Source organism: Propithecus coquereli, unplaced genomic scaffold (assembly GCF_000956105.1).
Source record: "Propithecus coquereli isolate 6110/MARCELLA unplaced genomic scaffold, Pcoq_1.0 Scaffold11, whole genome shotgun sequence".
NCBI classification, from domain to species: domain Eukaryota; kingdom Metazoa; phylum Chordata; class Mammalia; order Primates; family Indriidae; genus Propithecus; species Propithecus coquereli.
This window is the reverse complement of record NW_012134969.1, coordinates 8,975,695-8,989,670: the sequence shown is the minus strand read 5'-3', so window position 1 is coordinate 8,989,670 and position 13,976 is coordinate 8,975,695. Positions and strand designations below refer to the sequence as shown.

Below are 13,976 nucleotides of genomic sequence, written 5' to 3'. Positions count from 1 at the left end.
TTCATCACAATCTACACTTAGGGTTTGTGGTGCAGTACATGTTGGCTATATATTATAAAGAAAAATTTTTTCAAAGAAACAGAAAAGGGGGGAAATGCAAATGAGGATTTAAAAAAAAGCTAGGATTGGATTTGGGCACATGGAGATTATTTGGTGGCTTTGGCCCAAACAATTTCAGAAATTGCTCAAGGCAGAAGCCCAACTAGAATGGGTGGAGAGAATGTGAGGTGAGGAAACATGGAGAGCAGCTAAAGTCAAGTTTTTCATGAAGGCTTGTTGTGAAAGGAAACAGAGAAACAAGAGCAGAAGGGGAGGGGTGGGTCAAGGTGGGGACTGTGTTCTGTGTGAACTGCACACTGATGGGAAGGGCCCTGCAGAGAGAGAGACGAAGCTGGAGAGAGAGGAGGGGAGGGAGGCATCGGGGGACTGAGGGCCGTTCGATGGCACCTCCTGGAAGCACTACATGGCCCAGTTAGAAGTAATTGTATTTTTAATACGACCTCATGAGCAAATGGTGAAAAAATCAGAAAAGCAGGCCTGGGGGCTATTCTATACCTTCCTTTCACTCTACAAAGACTACATTTACATTATCATGGTGACAAAAGGCCACCTTATTTATTTGGGAAAAAAATAGACATTTACTGAATACTAGGTACCATGCTTAGACTTTCACATAAGTTTTATTTCACTGAATCTTCCCAAGAACATACAAGGTAAGTTATCTTACCCCTATTTGAGCAAAAATCTGAAGACTTCTTAGAAAGGCACAAAATTGAACACACTTCTTGCTAGGCATAAGTACACAAAACTTAGTAACCAGCATATACAGACAGGTATGTTAAATATTTGCATCAACATGTTCCTTTCTAAAAATTGTTCAGGAATGTTCTCTGCCCAGTGAGGATTAGAGGCCTGCTGGTCTCCCAAGGCCAAGCTCTACACCATGCTACCACCTCCCCTCTAACGGTGTAAACACACCCTACTTCCAGCCAGGTCCTCAGTTCTAAGGGGTGCCGACTGCTGAGGAATGCAGGCTGCTCGATTAAGACTAAGCCCTTAAGATTTACCACGCGTCGCTGTGTGCACCAGATATCAGTACAATGGTGAGCAAATCAGACCCAGTTCTGACCTCCTGGGACTCAGAATCAGCACTAAAGATGCTGGAGAGAGTCCCCGGGCCGCAGTATGATCTGGGGTCCAGAGAAGGTGCCTCGGAGTTAAACAGGCCTGGTTCAAAGACACGGTTTCCCCCTTTCTACAATAGCGATTTTATTCCCAGGATTAAACAAGACACGTGTAAAGTGCTTAGCACAGTGCCTGACACACGGTGAGTGCCCAGTGAATGCTGGCAATTCTTATTAATGACATTTTCACTATTGATTGGCCTCTGTGACCCAGGTAGCAGGCTAGGCTGGGGTTACAAAGAGGACAAAGTGGAGCCTTCCTCTCAGGGGGTGTACAGCCTTGTAAGCTAAAAGCAGAGACACAGATGGGCAGTTAAGACAGTAAATTCGATAACGGCAGTAACATAATAAATGGAAGACTGAAAAGCCGGCTCTCAAAGACTGAGCCTTCAGTGAGGGGAACAGGTGTGTGTGAATCGGTTTGGTGGCTGGGGTGGGTCAGTAAGCCAGAGGGAAGGACCTCACCCACGAATATTCTCAGCTTAAAGTCTTCCAGCGATGGAGAAGTCCAGCTCGGACACCCCCGCTGAGGCCCCATCCACACGACCCAGAGGAGTCCTCATCCCAGAGGTCACCACGTGTGGAGCAGGAGCAGCCGCTTCACTTTAGGAAAAAAAGACCCTGAGGACTAAAGGGCAGACCCTTCTCCTCAGCAAAACTTACTCAGTTTAAAATGTCTGCTTCTGCAGGGAGACTACAGAAAACTGGCACAACAGTCCAACTGGTGTCTAAGAAATCTTTAGTAATGCTAACCTCTGTTTAATCTAACTTTGAATTTCTCCTTTGATCTAAATTAACCACATCTTTAAACAGTTTAAAGTGAACATCCCTTTATGGGCGTTAGCGTGGCTCCTTCTGGCAAATTCCCAGCAGCGTTTCTTCTTCAGAAGCTGATATCCCCCCCAAATGCTGAGTGGTGGGTTTTCCTCAGGTCTAAGGCTCCTGCCAGCAGTCTGCTTACCTCCCCTTCTCTACTCGCCTTCCTCCGCAAACATAAGACAAAAAACAACGGTCAATGGTCTAGATAAAACTTGTAATTTCATTTCCCCTCTAATTATAAGAAACAGAAAATTTCAACAGGGGGGCCTGGGGGCTGGGTTGTGCTAGCCTTTTAATATCAAGCACATGCGTGTGTGCAGCCAGTTTCTTTAACATCTGACAGCGGTCTCACTCATCCAGCTCGCGAGTGTCCACGCCTGCCGCGTGTATGTCACAGAGTGCTCCATGTGAGCCAGGCCTGGGGAGTCAGAAAAAGCTTCCAGAGGAAGTGACATCCAAAATGGGACCTGAGGACAATGAGCTGGGCAAAGGGGGAGGAAGAAAGGAGTTCCGGCCTTCAGGGGTGGGAGCCCCTTCCTGGAACTGCAGGTAAGGAGGACGGCAAGACAGGGGGAGCCCCACTGCCACGTTACGGAACATGGACTTCATCCTGAGGACAACAGGAAGTGGTTGAAGGATTTTCCACTACAGAGTAATGTGATCAGATTTGTGCTTTCCAAAAGATCACTGATTTGAACGTGGAAATACTTTGAGGGATACAGGCTGCAAGCAGGCGGCAATGAGAAGATCGCTCTGGTGCTTTAGGGGCAGGTTGCAGGGGCCTGGATGAGTGTGGAGGCCGTGGGGGCAGCAGATGGCAGCCCTGAAGATCAAGGAGCTAGAGCCATGAGAAGGGAGCCCAGAGGTGTGGGGGAAGGGAGGGGAGGGGCTGCAGAGGATGTGCAGGCTCTGCCCAAGGAGCTGCTGTAGGGGTGGCACCCCCTGAGATGGACAGGCACCAGGGAAGTGGGAGAATCTGGAGGGAAAAGGGAGGGGATCTCTGAGCCTTTGGGAGCCACCCAAGAGAAGGGTTCCAATGGGATCTGGAAGCAGGTTTGAGAATGAGCTCCCCAAGGCTGTTAACCAAAGACATGGGGGAGACAAGATGTCTCAGCAAGTCTGTAACATACAAAGGGGCCACCACCCAAACCCTAAGAGCATCCATAATTAAGGCATAAGGAGACTAAATAGCAGCAGCAAGGGAAGAAATTATAATGTGCCAGATTGACTGTACCTATAAATGCTCTCGTCACCCAAGACTGAGGATAAAGAGAAAGGACAAGTGTCCTGGCAAAGGAGCCAGTTATCAGGAAACTCCAGGGGCCTTCAGAAGGTATCACAGATTGTCCACATGCACAGAGGCCCGGATGCAGGAGGTTCCCTGCTGGAGGCAGAGGTGACTAGGGGCGGCGTGGTACCCGACGTGCCTCATAGCACAGAATGGTCGAGCTCCTCAGGAGAGGCCTGGACTGCTGCATCGGGCAGCAGAGGGAGTGGCCTTGGCCTGGGAGAGCAGAGCGTGACCATGTGCCCGGAGCACCCTGTCAGGAGGGCAGATAGGAATGGCCACCCCAGAAACTACGCAGCAAGCGTTACTGGACACGCTCTGCGCACACAGCCCATCTGAGGAAAGGCCAGAATGAACTGTGGTCTTCTCACTCCAAGCTTAAAAATGTTCCCACCATGTTGTGATGGCAGTAGTCTGGCCCAGCATGTCCACAGCCCAAAAATGAACCACCATCCTTGGAAAGGAACTGAGTAATGACAGGTGTAGCCCGTTTCACAGGCATTTCAGCTGGCTTGCGCCTTCAGGCAGATGCCTATCCCCTTGTGTTCAGGTCACTGGAGCAGTTCCAAGCAACTGCAATAGGTGCCATCAGAGCACTTCCAAGTGGAAAGCAGATCTAGCAGGGCGAGTTGGAGGAAAGGTGAGTCCAAACTCAGCTGCCTGCGGCTTTGCTCTCCTTCTACTACTGCAGAGCCACCAGCCATGGGAGCCCAGAGTGCCAAGTGCTCCACCATGCAGGGTCCCACCCTGGGGATGGTGTGGCCTGGTGACTAACGGGGGATCTGGGCAAGTTACTTCACCTCACCGAACTTAGGCTCTTCCTGACGAAAGCAAGATAATGACAGTACTGACCTCGCCAGATGGCTGTCGGATTAAACTAGACAATCTGTGCAAAGCGCTGAGGAGTGTACCTGGTACATCGCAAGGACTCAAATCTCAGCTATCACCACTGTAATTATGATTATTACTAAAAAGCCAGCACTGGGAACAAAACCAGTGCTGTGCTGCAGTCAGCCTGTGCCTCATGAACTTCCCGTGCATCTGTGTGGCCCTCATTGGCTCCTTTACCCAACACAGGCTCACTAAGCCCACAGGGAGACAGGGGGGCTGCCTCGGCCCTCCCAGCCTCGGAGGACATGATTACGCAGCCTGGCGCCGGTAACAGATTTATGAGTGGGCACGAGCATGGGGGGCAGGGAGAGCCAGAAGCTGTCGCCTCTGACAACCAGAGAGTTTAGAGTCCACATCACACTGGATGGTTAAGAATCAGCAAAGACAGAGCCGCTGAAGACCACAGAGAAAACCAACGGAGAGAGGCTCCTGGGCAGAGGTCCCAGCAGCCATCCCGCCTTCCACTGGGCAAGGAGGGGGAGGTGTGGGGAGGAGGCCAGCTGTGCAGGTGGAGTGACAGGGGACAAGGGACTAGTGGGTTTCCATCTCAGTGCTTCTACTGTCAGAGTCAGAAGTGAGACCAGGCTAAAGGGGAAAGCGGTGGGGCCAGAGAGAGATTTAGGAATGTGAAGGAGGCCTGAAATAACCATTGCTCAGAATATAAAAAAGAGGCTAACCAAGGAAATACAGAAGCTTTAGTTTCTAAAAATTTCCATGTTATTAAATATGCTTTAAGAGTCAGAGTGTGTGTAAGGATTAAAAACATGGATTCTGGATCCACCAGCCAGGAACATCCCAATTCCACTACTTCATACCTCTGTGACCTTGGACCAATTGATTAGCCTGTTGGAACCTCAATCTCCTCATCTGCAAAATAAGGGTATTAACAGTCCCATCCATAAAAGTTTTTATTCCCCCTTTGGTTAGATGAAATACAAAGAGGTTAGAATAGTGTCTGGCAAACAGTAAATGCAATATGAATTTCCAGCAATAAAGATAATGATTATTATTTCTAATAACAGGCAACCTTATGAGGAAGATAAATACCTCTCCTGCCATTTTTATTTTTTGGCAAGTTGAAGCCCTTATCTCTCTGCCTGCCTGAATCCAAATCTTGCAAGGAAGGCCCAGTTCATATTCCATGTTCTCTGTGAGGTTTTTCTTGACTACCATTAGCCTTCCTCTTCCAAACTCCTGGCATACTAGTCATCTACACCTCTTATTTGCCATTTAGCATACATACACCACCTCCAGCTCTTGCTTGCTTTTTCATATTTAAATGCCTTGTTTTACAACTGGATTGAGAGGAGGGATCCTACTAGAAGTGTCTCTCTGCTCGCCCTCACAAGGTCTAGTGCAATGTTGCTACGTGATAGGTGTTTGATGAGTACCACACAGGTTGATGCAAACTGAACAAAGACTTCTGATGAAGACAACGCACCTGATGATTAAGTTGTCCTCGCCAAGGGTCACAACGGTGGCTTCTGTGGCTTGAAGAGACATGAGTTTGGCAAGGGCTTCTGAGGTTTTGCTCTAGGAAATAACCAGAGTGTAAAGTGAGAGCTGCCATAAGCTGACCTGCCCAGACCCAGAGCCCGGTGTTAGAGGTGTGAGAGAATCAGCTATAGAAAAGGCAGCTCCCTGCCACAGCCACGCTGCACAACAGAAGGCTCTAGAGGGTGGGCGTTACCCACTGCAGCCGTGTGTGTCATTGCCACACACTGTCAGTGCCTGTGAAATCGAATTCTAGGAATTACATTTCAGATCGGAGAGAAATACCAGTCTGCCCACTGATCACTTTCTTTTAGGTTCAATCTAATTCTTTTACGGCATGAGTGGCACTCTCTTATAGGAGACATTTCAATGCTGGGGTCAATGGAGAGAGTTAAAAATGGTATGACCCTGAGGTGGAGATATGGATTTCTAGACTAACAACTATGTACTCAGCTATGCACGAAGAGACAACATGGGCTCTGACCTGAAGGCCAGGGTTCTTTCCTTTACACAATACACCTGAACAAAGGTTTTAATATAATCATTAACCAGATTAGCTGGGATTTCAGAAGTAGCATCCAATTTGGAGATTAGTGACTAGAGCACTTAATTATATGGAGGTTTCCTATTTCTTTAAGTCTGTCTCTATATTGTATATAATTAGCAATTCTAAACACGGTGTTCAGAGGAACTGGGGTTTGTGTTACTAAAGGAGCAGCTCCTTCCTGACCCTGAAGCTGCTGGTACCTTTGCCACGTGCTCCAGCCACCGCCCCAGGGAGATGAACACGAAGAGCATAGGGGGGGTGTCGAAGAACGTCACAGGGCTCCTCTCAGCCTTCTCGGCCACTGCGACCACCAGGATGACCAGAGAGTAGGCGTAGGCAATGCTTGTGGCCAGGACGATGAGCACGTCCATGTTGGCTGACCTGTGTCTCAAAGATTTGTAGGCCTGAACGTAGAAGTACCATCCACCGAGTAGCTGCAAGACAAGGAAAGCTCTAGCTGTGTGCACAGTGCTGACATCGCTTTTCCCTCTGTGATGGATGGTTATTAAAGATACTTTCTGATTCAGAGGACTACTGGCCACAGGAATGGGTGACCAAGAACATGAGAGACCTTTGAACCCAAAGAATACAGTGAAAATGTCCATTAACAGAAGAATGCTGAAATGGTGGAAAAAATCATGATTCATTTATATTGTGGACAGTGCGATGTAGTCCCTAAAGACAATGTGCTCTATCTATAAACCACTGGCATAAAAGATGTCCTTAATACATGGTTAAGTGAAAAAACCAGTTACACATCAGTATATCTTGTATATCATCTCAGTTTAGAAAGTCTGTATTATGTGAACATGTACATATACAATACATAGATATACATACAAATGTGCATTTTCTCTGTATAGCTATTAATAATACTATGGCAACACTGTGGAATGGGACTGGGCTTGGGGCAGGATGCATTTAGTGAAAGAATATCTTCCCCTTTTCACACTTCAGTATGGCTTAAATTGTTTATACGAAGTGTACATTATATTTGTAATTTTAAAAATATAGAAAAAAAATTCAGCCTGTAAATGCTTGCCCCCAAATATTCCTAAACATTACAGTATTGAGTTTAGTTTTATAATCCAAAATATATGCGTAGAGGGCACACTTCCCACCACGCACACATCTAGTTCCTTACTATCACCACCAGAGAAGACATTCCATGAGGTCTGCCTCTTTTAAATTATAATTTCCTCAAAGGTAAGGACCACATTTCCACCTTTCACAATAGAAGCATGAGTTCCAGGGTGATCCAGCTGCTGCTTCTAACAACAATGGTACTTTAACCTAAATAATATGCCAGTTGGTGACACACAGGTTCACCAGTTCTTGCAGGGAGAAGGCTGCTATTCCAGGGAGAATTTTGATCACCTGCAATCGACTGTGAAACTGACAGTGAAACCAAGACCTTCTTAGTCCCCCACATTGGAGGATACCTCCACCCTCCCAGCTGGTCGTAAGACAGAAAAAAAAGCAGTGACTGCCTGGGTAGGACAGGAAAATTGCAATAAAGTGCCACTTAAACCAAGCTAAAGGACTGTGTTTGGCCTAAGAGGCAGAATATCCACTGGTCATACACAGGCATGTAGGCAGAGGTCTGCCCATCTTTCTAACACGCACCTGGACAAAGGTACACAAGATAAAGAAGATGAGATTTAGAATGGACAGTCCTGGAATGATGTTGTGGTCCAGGACCATAGATTCATGGGGCTCGTTGCTGGGTATTAGCATATAGATCATTAAACCCATAACAGGAATACCAAACACCAGGCTGCACAGGAAAGACTTCTTCCACCTGGAAAGCAAAGGCAGCAACACAGATAGATTAGACACCACTTGGCACTTGGATTACAGGCAGGTCCCCTCCTGAGGATCAGGCTTTAAGGCTTGCCTTTGTCACATGTCTAGGATGGACCACCAAGGGCTAAAATGAAACTAAGGATCACTTCCTGACACCAGCCATCTGAGGGAACATCTAAAGGTCATACATCGCTGCAAAGGATGTCCCGGAGATGTCCAGGCCCAGCCTCCACCTATACATGCTGATATGTCACCTCCAATTTGTAGGTGAGGCAACTGAGGCCCAGAAGCTGAACATTCAGACCGAACGAAGTCTAACATCCTCAGCCTATGGCGGTCTACAGCTCTTTGTTCAAAATTCAATCATATACAAACCCTCAAAGAAAAAAAATATATAAAAGCAGTATTTTATTAGTGTCATCTTACTTACATATTCAATTTTTAAACAATTACTTAAAATAGAGTCAGTGAGAAGAGTGAAGCTGTCCTGATGAACACCAAAGCTTGAAATCAGGGCTCATGGCTGCCAGCTGTGGTCTCACATTAGCTGCAGCGTTCATGAAATTCCAACCAAGAGGGTGTAGAACCTCTAATGCACCTTAAACACGGCCTGAAAACCAGTGGCCTGTGAGGCTGAAGCCCTAGGCTCTCAGGCTGCTGCCCATGGCCTTTGGACACCCAGTCCCCCCCAGGTCCCCCCAGATGCCTCTCCTGAGCCCAGCATGTCGATCAGACCAAGTCACAGGAGTCCCCAAAGACTCCTAGAAGACCCTCATTCCCTGCCCGCCAACCCGCAGCCCCGCCAACTCCTTCAGCCTTGAAACTTCCACTCATTCTTTGAACTTAGATCTTAAGTCCCCTGGTTGGAGGTTTCCTAGACCTTCCAGAATCCTCCTGAAACCTTGCTGTCATTGCTCACTCACTCTTTCCCAGCCCCTCTAAGGTGGGAAGACATCCTATGCATCCTCAACACCTGGCACAGTACCCTGCACACAACAGCAACCTTTAAGTTTACTGAATGAATCAGTGACCATCTGAAATAATGAATGAACCCACGTCTCCTGCTCCCAGGCCATTTTCTCTCCACTCAGCCATGATGCCTGTCCTCGGATTCTTGTTCTAGAACCCACGTAAATAAAGTCTGAAAATATCTACACTCTTTTCCTCCCTTCCGCTCTAAGCGCTTCAGTGTTCAATGTTACCACCTGCCACAGGTGGCTATTTAAATTAATTAAAATTAAATAAAGACTAAAAATTCATTTCCATAGTCACACTAGCTGCATTTCAAGTCCTCACTAGCCGCATGTGACTAGTGGCTTCCACACTGCGCAGTGCAGACATAGAGCACTGCCATCATCTAGGAAACTCCTTTTGGACTGTTTTAAAGGGTTAACGTTCCAAGGGTAAAGGCCACGGACCCAGGTGGAAGGTACCTTGGGAAGCCAGGGGACACCAACCAACAGCATGAGCCACAGAGTAGGGCCTAGGGACAGTAAGGCACTTAGACAAGAGCTACAATTTATCTTTTGTGTTCTACTTACTGCTTTATTTCCATCTTGTGGTCCAAGTGATGAGCGCTGGGGTTTCTCTGGGCCACGGAAGCATGAAAGCCAATTTCCTTGTTATTAAAAGAGAGGGTGGGGATAAAGGAGGAGGGTACCTGGTTAAAACACGCATTGGCAGAAAGCACTTTACAGCTTTGGAAATCAGAAAGAATCTAAAAGTGCCTCAGATGGCTACAGTGGGTTTTCCTCTCACACAACTTCTTTACCCAAATTGCCCTATGAACCCTGTTCAGAAGTTCAGGACCCTGCTATGCTTAGGGACTGAACCATCCCCGAGAAGAGGGCATCAAATGGTAATTCCTATTCCTTCTGTCAGCAGAGACGACAGCGGGTTCTGGCCCGATAGCATCACCAGGCCCCAAAGCTGATCAGTGTTGACTTATAAACTCAGAATTTTTGAGTTAAAGAATCCCAAATACTTAACCGTCAGGCACTTTCATTCCATGCATGAGGAAGCTGAAGGTCAGAGAGGTTAAAGGCATGTGCCCAAAGCCACAGAGCTCCAGTCTCCAGACTTTCAGCCTGGGCCTCTTCCCACTAGAGCTGAACGTGGCTTCTGCTGTGGCCTGTCAGACTGAGCATTAATCTTGTGCTTTTCTCGTGGATTCAAGCACTTCTGTCACCACTTTAATCTGATCACTAAGTCTGATACTCTTTATGACTGTATGCAGGACAACTGTTAGGAAATGTCAGTCAGCACAATATAGAGGGACCCCAGAACTCTGGTGCTGGGACTTTTATCCCCAAATTAAAAGTTACGGTGGGAGAAAGAGAATCTAGGATTGTCTAAAGTCAAATCCTTTGACATCTAATACCAGCCTACATACACGAGGAAAAGATGTCCCAGAGATGCAAGAATGGAGGCCAGACGGGCACTATGCCTCGTGAGGACAGAGAGGATGCTGTGCCACGCTCAGTGGGCGGGCAGAGGCGTGAGAGGGCATTAGAGCTCAGAAAGGGTAACGAGACATGTCTGAAGGTACCGCTCTCCTTACTGCTCACTGCATCAGTCTGACATCTTAGCTTCATCAAAGCCACATCACTACTGTTCTTTAAGATTTGTGGTGTAGGAGAAAGAGAAAGGCTGCTGAGCTCGGAACCGTAAGTCTGGGTTTGAGTGCTAGGTGCTAGGTACCAGTGAGCAAAGTCACTTAACTGCTCTGAGTATCTTCCCTCATTTGGTAAAACAGCTGTGATGTCTGCCTCCAAGGGTGAGGCCCTAAATCAGCAGCAGTGTCAACATTTCCATGTGAAAAAGCACCACTAGGCCGTGCATCAGACAAAGTTTCTCTTTAAATACACACACGCACACATGCACAATGAAGAGAAAATTAAGGACATTATATTAAGCCTGCTACAAGCCTGTCTCACTTCATAAGCAGTTGCATTAAATAGTACTTCCCACTAAGCTTATCCCTGCCACTAGCTGTTGCAGGTTAAGCTTGTTCAGTTTTGACTGTCTTATCCCATTCAGATCTGACACACACTCTCTTACGGGTCTGCTCTGGTATACACTTTAAAAAGGAAATGACGTCTGTGGACAAACTGAGGGAGGGAGTAGAAGGTAGGGCATGTGTGAAGATTCTGATTTTCCAATACAGAAATGACCTAACTTTCCACAAGACAGGCCTCCTACAGTGGGAAAAGGCAATGCCAACATTTCTTCAGTCTGTAGATATTTGGTACAGACATAAAGAATACTTAAAAATTACAATTAGGCAATTGAACCCTATATACTAGGTATCTTGACAATATTGCTATTTCTCAAGGAATATCTGAAATTAAAACAACAATAATGTCTTTTCTCCACCTTTTTCTCACCCATTCATTCACTGATATCCCTCCTCAGATTATTTAATATTTTCTTAGCTTCACAGTCTATTTTAAAATGATTGAGCTTATTTCTCTGGGAAAACTTGAAGGATTTGAGGTGATTTTTGTTTGTTCTTTTTGCCTAGCTCTATTTTCTCATTTTTCTTCAATGATTATATATTACTGCTTTTTAAAAAGGTGAGTATAATTTTTTAATGAATGACTTACCTCAATAATTTTGATAATATCCCGTGGACCGATAATTTCCGGATCAAATTTAACAAGGGCTTTGCTGGTGGCAAGGGCCACAGAGGCATAGGTGATGCCGCTTGTCCTCATGAGCTTGGACTCTATGTTGTGGACACAGGAGGCACAGGTCATCCCTGTGATCTGCAACACAGGATGACAAGAATCCCACAGACCTAAGATCAAGATGAGCCTGTTATCAAAGGCACTTCAGGGGAGCTTGGGTAACAGGCAGTGACGAGCCTTTTTCTCCTCTGCAGCGACATTCCTGAGTCTCTGGACCCCACCTCTAAACGCCATGTGCGAGACTCTCAGCATGCCTCTAGTGGCTTCAGGGACATAAACAGTGGTTCTTCCCCAACTCGGGTACATGAGATAGTCAATCACAAAGACGACGACAACGGACCAGGGCATGACTTCTGGCTCCGATAACGATGGGCTTTCATAAGCCATTCTCTACCCTGTCTCAGTTACCTCATCAGCAATACTGGGATGGTAATTGCCTCCAGAGGGTAAGGATGTGCACCTCAGCAAAACCCTCTGAACTCCCGAAATACTCTCTGTAATCCCGAGTGTCGCTGGCATGTGGTCTGCAGCTGCTGCTTGTGCCCTCCCTACTTCAGTGCTCTGCTGGCTCCATGTGTGGCAACGTCAATACCTTATTACCAATAGGAGAAAAGGACTTTGGAAGGGACTGATGGAGGAGATGGATTGGAGGCCCGAAGTGTGGACAGGGTGTCGACAGGTGACGGTAAGGGTACCCTTAGAGGGAGAAGCTTGGAAAACACAAAAGGCAGTGACAGCACAAAGTGCTCAGGCAACCATCAACAGCCAGGCTGATCGGCACAGGATGCGGGAGGAAGAGGGAGGAAGGCTGTAGCATTGATTAGGTCCACAGCCTGAAGGTCCTTGAGCAGCCAGCTGAAAACTTGCCAAGCCAGCACTCGATGTGAAGTCAGCAAGGGGCAATGAGCATTGGAATGACGTGACTGGAGCTACACTGTGAAATCTGCATCAGTGATCCCAGAATAAACACCAAAAGAGATGAGAGAATCCCATCTGGAATCAGGGAGGAAGGCGAGTGCAGCTCATCTGCAAACAGAACGCATTCAACTTGGCAAGAGACCAAGGAAAAGACTGGAAAGTGAGGACCATCAGGTAAACTTAGGCGCTTATCTGCTGCACTAACAGAATTTTTTATCAAGTCTCCAAATAGTTCAGTGGTGCCCCTGTGCTCTCCTTTGATTTTTATAATAATAATAATAATAATAATAATGATAGGTAGCATTTATTGTGTACTTGCAATGTACCTGGTACTGTCCCAGGCACTGTGCTGCTCACACCAACCCCACAAGGTAGGGCTCAAAACTGCAGTTTTAGGAACCTGTCCAAAGTCGCACGACCAGCAAGGGGCACAGTCCAGGGTCTGCTGTGAGCTGCCACTGTCTGCAGCGTGAAGTGAGCCTCCCCAGACCAAGCTAAGGAATGTCCCTGCAGCGACAGGGCCAGAATTCAAACCCAGCCAGAGCCTAGGCCACTTCTGCCATGTCATGCTGTGCATCCTGACATGAGAAAGTGTCTATAGGTGCTGCACCAGTGCTGGGATATATTACTGTATCAAGCAAACCAAACAATTCACTATTCTGAGTACCAGTAGTCAGCATTTCCTACAATACCAAATACAGGAGTTCCCATAAAACGTCTGTGAACGTGTGAGGCCAAAATAACTATTGATACAGCAGAGTTTTAAAAAAGAACACTGCAATAAAAATACTGTTGAAAAACAGTTTTCACCTTTTCCAGGAAAACTCCTGCAGTATTTATTTTCCAAGCAGCAGTCTACGCAGGCAGAGAGGTCCACGTGTGGAGCCAGAGGTGTGCAGCAGGGACCCTGTGCCTCTCCCTGGCTGACCCGAGCTGCACCCCTCCACTCCCAGGCAGGCCCACCCAGAGCAAAGGACCTGCTCCACAGAGAAGGCCACTCACCAGGAGCCCACGTGCCACTCTGCCCTCAACACTTTCCCTCAAACATTTACTTGGCACTGATGGCAGTGAGCAAATGCACTAAGAGGGGTAGAAGACTCTTTCACCTGGGTAAAGCAGGGTTACTCAATTCTCTGTGGGTTCTTCTAAGACTCCTTGTTTACACAAAAAGAGCTTTGTACAGAAGTGCTTTCAAACACAGCATGTTCTAGGTACCAGACACACCCACTGTTTTCAATGATTTGTTGACATGTGCGGCTGGTAACAACAGACAGATGGGAAACATCTCCCCACCCACACTGGCAACAACCACCACCTTGGGCATTTGCTCAGACTGAGGG

The 13,976-nt window shown here is 47.0% G+C and overlaps 1 protein-coding gene across 5 annotated transcripts in view; it reads right to left on the bottom strand.

Moving 5' to 3' along the window:
* Window positions 1-13,976, bottom strand: part of ATP7B (ATPase, Cu++ transporting, beta polypeptide) — a 70,897-nt gene that overhangs the window by 19,265 nt on the left and 37,656 nt on the right. For all 5 annotated transcript variants that reach the window (XM_012649072.1, XM_012649080.1, XM_012649075.1 and 2 more), the window contains 5 exons: window positions 11,635-11,796; window positions 9,571-9,647; window positions 7,850-8,024; window positions 6,424-6,657; window positions 5,624-5,715 (listed from right to left, as the gene is read on the bottom strand). In XM_012649072.1, coding sequence (XP_012504526.1) covers window positions 5,624-5,715; window positions 6,424-6,657; window positions 7,850-8,024; window positions 9,571-9,647; window positions 11,635-11,796 — 740 coding nt within the window. The remainder of the gene's footprint in view (window positions 1-5,623; window positions 5,716-6,423; window positions 6,658-7,849; window positions 8,025-9,570; window positions 9,648-11,634; window positions 11,797-13,976) is intronic.